The following is a 6,541-nucleotide window of genomic DNA, read 5'->3' on the forward strand; positions in this document are numbered from 1 at the left end:
GTAAGCAAAACCAAAAGGAATCTCTGACATTTATTCACAGGAGGTGGAAGAAGATAAGAGGGCAAGTCTCGAATGTGTATAAAACCAAATGGAATCTCAAATACATTTCTTCACAAAAAGGAAGGAGATGATAAGAGTGCACGTCTGGATTGTGTATCTCACCAAATGGAATCTCAAACTTTTCTTCCAAAGAGGAGGAAGCAGAAATGAGGGCAAGCCTGGATTCTGTATCTTTGGCTTACTCTCCAAGGCTTCTCTTTATAAATCCCACAACTCTTCCCAGGCGGTTCATGTTGTGTACATACATAAATATTTACATCCTAAATCTCACATCGATTAATTAAACAAGTCCTGCCCTGAGGTCGCGGTTTCGAATCACAGGAAGCGAAGAATGGGCAACTACGTTTCTTGCGTCGCGCCCAATTTCTGGCCAAAGACAGCAAAAGTGATACTGTGCAATGGTAGTATTCAAGAGTTTCAGAAGCCGGTGAAGGCCGCAGAACTGATGCTGGAGAATTCTCAGCAATTTGTCAGCCATTACAACTCCCTGCAGGTGGGGCGCCGAGCCTCTGCGCTTTCGGCGGACGAGGACTTGGAATTGGGGAACCTCTATTTCATGCTCCCCATGGAGAAGCTCAACACTGCGCTCTCGGCTTCCGAGATGGATTCTCTTCTGCAAAAGGCGAGTCCCGTGGCCAAACGGGGCTGCAAGAGCACCGCCAGAATCCTTCCTGTGCTGGCCTATGTGCGGCCGCTTCTTCTTTCTGCAGAGAAAAAACAAGAAAATGTAAACGCGGGCTCTTGCCTGGTGGTCATGGGTTCGAAGCCGGGGGAGGTGAGAGAGGAAGAGGTTGTGATTCCACGAATGGATATTCGCGATGTACGAATGGAGTTAGAGATGTACAAGACGAGTAGCTGCAGGTCCTGGAAGCCCACCTTGGAAACGATCAGTGAAATCTCTCGTTGAGCCATGTCCAAATTCATTGTTCTTGAATGGAAGATGTGAAAAGTCTATCTTCTTCCCGGTTGCTCACCTGTGTATTTGTTCTTTGTACAAATGTTTTTGGTGGGAAATCTCACCTAATTTAAAGTTTAGTTTTTATACAAATATTTAATCTTTATTTATATGAGAATGATAATGGTGGTGAATCTCAATGGAAAAGGTTAAAATAAATAACCATTTACCATTACAAGTGAAAAATAATTTGATAGATTGAGGAAATGAATTGTTGTTAGTTAAAACACATCATTACAAGTGAAAAATAATTTGATAGATTGAGGAAATGAATTGTTGTTAGTTAAAACACATCCTTGATGGATGATAATTAATGGGTCTCTTGAGCATTATGGAACCACCCAAAGGAAAATTAATGGGTCTCTTGAGGATTATGGAACAACTCAAGAAAATGAAATCTTTCTTCAGAAGAAAAACACATTGTTGTCATGGGAGGGGTAAAAAGGAGAAAATTGGTAGTTTGATTGTTTGGACTTTTATCAAAATTGTATGGGAGAAGTTGTTTAGGCTCTTTTAGTTAGAAAAGGGAGAAATGAATGATGTGAGAAGTTGTTTGGATTCCAAGAGAGAAAGGAATGATGTGAGAAGTTGTTTAGGTTCCTTTAGATAGAAAAGGGAGAAATAAATGATGTCATAAGAAATTATTAAGGGTTATTTTTATGGAAATGAAAATCAATTTGGCCTTTATAGTCTTTTAGGAAGAAGAGATCTCAAGCATTTAATAAAGTAAATATTCTAGCTAAGAATAAAAAATTGAATTTGCTATAAGTGAGATTAGTTTGTCATTATCTTGTTAATGTGAACAATTTTGAATCAACTTTTAGAGTTCCAAGTGATAGGTAAACATAACTCTTCACAAAGAGAACATATTTGGTTTATATGGCATTGAACATTGATTTGGGAATTCCCATCTTGTAGAGAATAGAAAAGGAAGTCAACCTTCTACATGACAAAAAAAGTTGCTTTTATGCACAATGAGGGAGATTGTTTTGGATTATATTGAAAATGAAATGCATATAGCAATAACAAGGACAATGTGATCGAGATATTAAAATGAGTACAGTAATAAAATGAAATTGCAAACTATACTAATGAATGAAATAATGAAAACAATGCATTATGCGAAGTAACACAATTTTTTTAGAATGGTTGTAGCTTATATTTGAAAATAGATGTGTTTACGACTCTCATTTGCAAAAATTTTATTAGAACGGGTTGGAACTTCCTTTTAACATAAAGTTGAAACTCCATTGAGGAAAAAAATATTAAGATCTAAAACCCTAATCCATGTAGATGAGGTGGAAAAGACGTGTAGACCCTAAGGAGCCTAGTTGATACATCAAGTTCTTGCAACCACATTTTTCTCATACAAATTCTTCTTGGGGTGTTTCTTGGATTGTTACAAAGATTATTCTAAGCTTTATGTGTTTGGTTTGCCCAATAATCAAAGGCTTCTAAACCATGTCAATTACCAAAAATTCATGGGAAGTGCCAAAAAAATGCACCAAAAATGTAGAACCTATAAAATTGTTGTAGAGTTATGATCTGAGGCATTGGATCATTTATGAATCAATGGTAGATTTAGGTGGGTGAAGAAAACTTGACTAAACTTGGGGGGGGGGGGGGTGTGGGGTGAATCAATTTAGGATATTCATGGACCTTAAAATTCTTTTCATTAATTTCATTAACTGAAACATTACATGAGCAACTTAACAAATGATGACCAACATATTGAATATCTGAACAACAATTAATAAGGAAATCAAAACATCATATCAGCACATAATAATAACACATATTGACACCAAATATACGTGGAAACCCATAAAGGGAGAAAACCATGCTTTTATTATTGTTGTGATGCAAAGGAAAGTTTCGACTCATTATTACATTTGATTTTATGTAGGCTCCAACCTACAGGAGGCTACTACCTCAACTTTTTTCAAGTTGCAACATGCAAAGGAAGCTCCAACTCCCATATGTTTTTTGTAGGCTACAACCCACAGGAGGTTCCTACCTCAACCAACTTCGACTGGATATTTATCAAGCCACAACTTGAAAGGAGACTACCATCCCATGATGCAAACAAGAAATAACAATGTGTTGGTTTACCTAGTCATAAATTTTGCGTATCTCCATCTTCATTTCTGCATCTTCTTCCCTTCAAATCCGCTCCACCTCAAGTTCGTATGTGTGAGGTAACTAATGCATAATAGTTCAATCAGTTTGCTCACATTTCTCCCATTCCCTAGTTCACAATGCCTTCCGAAATCACATCTTTTATAAAGATAGTTTTATGGTTGTTTGTATCCCACATAGGAATATGAAGTGAGTAGACTTGACTCTTTTCCTTCCACTCATTCATTTCCAAACTCTTCAGATCTTGAATATTAGAACACCAAAATAAATAATCCATCCAATATTAATTGCAGCCACATGTAATGATTAAATGCATTAACCTAATGTCAACATCAAATAACAATATTTATCATTAATGCATCACAACAATCTTTGCAACATCTTTGCCTTTGCCTTGGAGTCTTGCCTTTGCATCAAAATAATTAAGATTAACAAAAAATTAGTGTCACCACAAATTCTTCATTAAAAAATCTCTGCAACATTATCCATGCATCAAGCCATCAACATGATATCAACAAGAGCATCAATGTATCTGCTGCTCCTTTGTCCTTGATGTTGCATACCTTGCCTTATTTTGCTGCTTGCTACTCCTTTTCCATCACATCTTTGCTTCTTTGCTGCTTCTTCACTGCACTTTTTCCTTCTTTGCCTTGCTGCTGTTGCTTGCCTTGTTTCTTCTTGCTGCTCATTGCATTGCTTTTCCTTGCATTGATGTTGCTCCTTGCATTTTTGTTGCTCCTTTTCCATCAATGACAATAATGCCAAAAATCTTCCCCTTTGGGATTGATGGCAACACATTCATCCTCCCCCTTTTGTCCTAAAAGATATTTCTAATTGCTGCTTAATTACCTCTGCTTACCTCCCCCTTTGACATCAATGGCAAGGGGTTATAGCTGTCATCATTGCATTAATGCTTTACAGATTTCAATGCCTTGTTCTGCATAAAAAATGTTGACAATATCATTGAATGAATGCCACTTAGATGGATTATTAGGGCTCCTCCATATTGAATGAATGTTGCTCCAAATACACTTTAGAAATTTGTAACATTGTAAGAGAGTTGCAAAATATTGTTGTGATCCAAAATGGATTTTGGATAGACTCCAAAGTCTAAGCGTTCCTCACAGAGGAAAATGAAGGTCCAAGGAAGTTCCTGGAAATATGCAGTAAAAGTCTTTGGAAGGTGAAGCAGGACTCGAAGACAAGCAGTCCTCTAAGGGCAAGCACACTAAAGGGGTAAGTCTAAAGGAAACGACGAAGCAGTAAAGGTCAAAGTAAGAGGCCCCATCACAGAGATCTTTTCCTTTTGAATCTACTGCAACTTGAATGGACAAAAATGGACTTAGGATGCAGAAGTTATCGCAGAAAGAAGATGCCCTTTTTTTTGGAAAAAGAGGCAAAAACCCCTAAAATGGACAAAAAACCCTTATAAAGGGAAATTGATCATGCGATACGCCGATCGCCGATGATCGCATTGGTGAATCGGTATCGGCGATGTAAAGAACCTCTGGACTGTATGCGATGCAACATGCGATAGCGATTGTGACAGGCAATCTCAGCTGTCGGATCGCGAGAGGAATGGATGGCCATGATTAAATCGACGATCGGTGATTGTTGGACTCGACGGATTTCATAAGTGCAATTCATAAAATTTGAAATCCGATAAAAGGGAATTTCTGTGTATTAATGTTTTTCGGTGTAAAAACCGAAATACAAAGGAATGACGCCTGAAGCGATAAAACGGACCCGAAGTGCAATTCTAAGCCCGATTGCATAGATTTTGAGTTCTGTAAAGGCAGATTTCAGGCGGGCCTCAAGTGATAAAATGGTTTTGGGCTGGCTCCGCCCGATCCCATAGATCGGTCGACACGTGGCTGGCGATTTCGATAAATTTTGAAGTCCGATAGAAGGCATTTTTAAGGGTTTTTAAGTGTTTTCTCGTGTATTTAGGATTTTGCCCAATATACCTTGCGATGCGATATACTAAATAATGGCAGACTTGATAGGCATTTTAGGGTTGATTGAATGGAATTTCACGTTCGAAAAACACGCCCGATAGTGTATTTTTGGGAAAATACCTGTGTAATGGATTTTTTGTCTATTTTCAGCTTATTGCCTGGAAAACGGCCCTGATCCCTTGTAACAGCTCCTAATCATCATTCCACTCTACAAGCGGGCGTTTTTGGTAAATGATGAGGCATTTGAAAGCAACAGAGTTGCAGAGCCAGATGGCCAGTCGAAAGAACAACGCAGAGAAGCCATAGAGCCGTAGGGGAATGATCGAATGCAGGGAAACCAATGGGGAAGTCGAAAAGCCGGGAAAATGCCTTAAAGGAGCCCAGAGAGCTCAATTGAGAGGGAGAAGGCAAGCAAAATTAGAAGGAGAGAGTAGAAGAGCAAAAAGCTACTACACAGAGCAGCTGAGGGACTCTTTGGGGTCACTTGGAGGTCAAGTGAAAAGCCAGAGAACTGAAGGTTGAAGAGAGCCTAGAGCCAGAAAGCCGAGAGCTTTAGAGCCAGGGGATAAGATGGTGTTCTAAACCCATTGTGTTTTATGTAAACCAGTGGAGTTGAGCCAGGGAGCTTGTAAAAGAACTTAGACCATAATCCTAGCGAGCCTAGTTGAGTTGAATAGAGCTCAAGGAGATGTAGCCCAAGAGTTTTGGGTGAAATCCATGTTAAATTGTTGTTATGTGTGTTTTTCATTTGCTACATTGTTTCACTGTTATATATATTATATCAGTTTAAGAAAATAAATTTTACAGCACATAAATAGTTTAAAACAACCATAAGCATTCACCTTATTTACAGGCACATATTTAATTCTGCATTTGGTTAATCATTTGTGACTTGGGAATATTTAAGCTTTGGGAGTGGGAGAGGTTCTTGTAAGTTAGACAAGAAGCCTAAGTGCCCCATTTTCAGATCAGGTGGTATCAGAGCCTGAGATTGATTAACCATACCTTCAAAGAAGGTTATATCAAAATTCTCAATTGACAAAGCAAAAATTGCTTGTCTGAAAGGTGTTTAAATAGTCAGAGGTTGATTGTATGCTTGTTTTGCAGATTGACTATTTTCTGAGTTTGCAGAGGTGAAGGGAAAGCTATTGATAGCTCAGTCCAGGAAGGCCAAGAAGGAAGAAGGGCTTAAGGCATTCTTCTATCCCAAAGGACCTCAAGGCAATTTTTGAAGCACAAGAGGTTTGCTGCAAAAGGTTAATGAATAAGCTCTTTATTAGTCTTGTTTGAAGTTCTTTTGTTCATTGGCATAATGACAACTTCTACAAGTGAGTCCTCAAATTCTTCTTTCTTCATCACAAGACTCTTTGATGAAGACATGAAGCAAGACTTTTCCACCATGATGGATATGGTGACAGAAATGTATGAG

General features: G+C 38.3%; 1 protein-coding gene across 1 annotated transcript; it reads left to right on the forward strand.

Moving 5' to 3' along the window:
- The first annotated feature begins 391 nt into the window (after nucleotides 1-391).
- Nucleotides 392-967, forward strand: LOC149178126 (uncharacterized). The gene has a single exon (XM_089421993.1). It carries the CDS (start codon nucleotides 392-394, stop codon nucleotides 965-967), a length of 576 nt encoding a protein of 191 aa, XP_089278119.1.
- Nucleotides 968-6,541: the final 5,574 nt, after the last annotated feature.

This window comes from Pinus tabuliformis, chromosome 4_1 (assembly GCF_031772625.1).
Source record: "Pinus tabuliformis cultivar Carrire ecotype Pingquan chromosome 4_1, CPIR1, whole genome shotgun sequence".
Lineage (NCBI taxonomy): Eukaryota > Viridiplantae > Streptophyta > Pinopsida > Pinales > Pinaceae > Pinus > Pinus tabuliformis.

Excerpts from the sequence above, each read along its gene's own strand:
- LOC149178126 (XM_089421993.1), top strand. The coding sequence starts at position 392 with ATGGGCAACTACGTTTCTTGCGTCGCGCCCAATTTCTGGCCAAAGACA.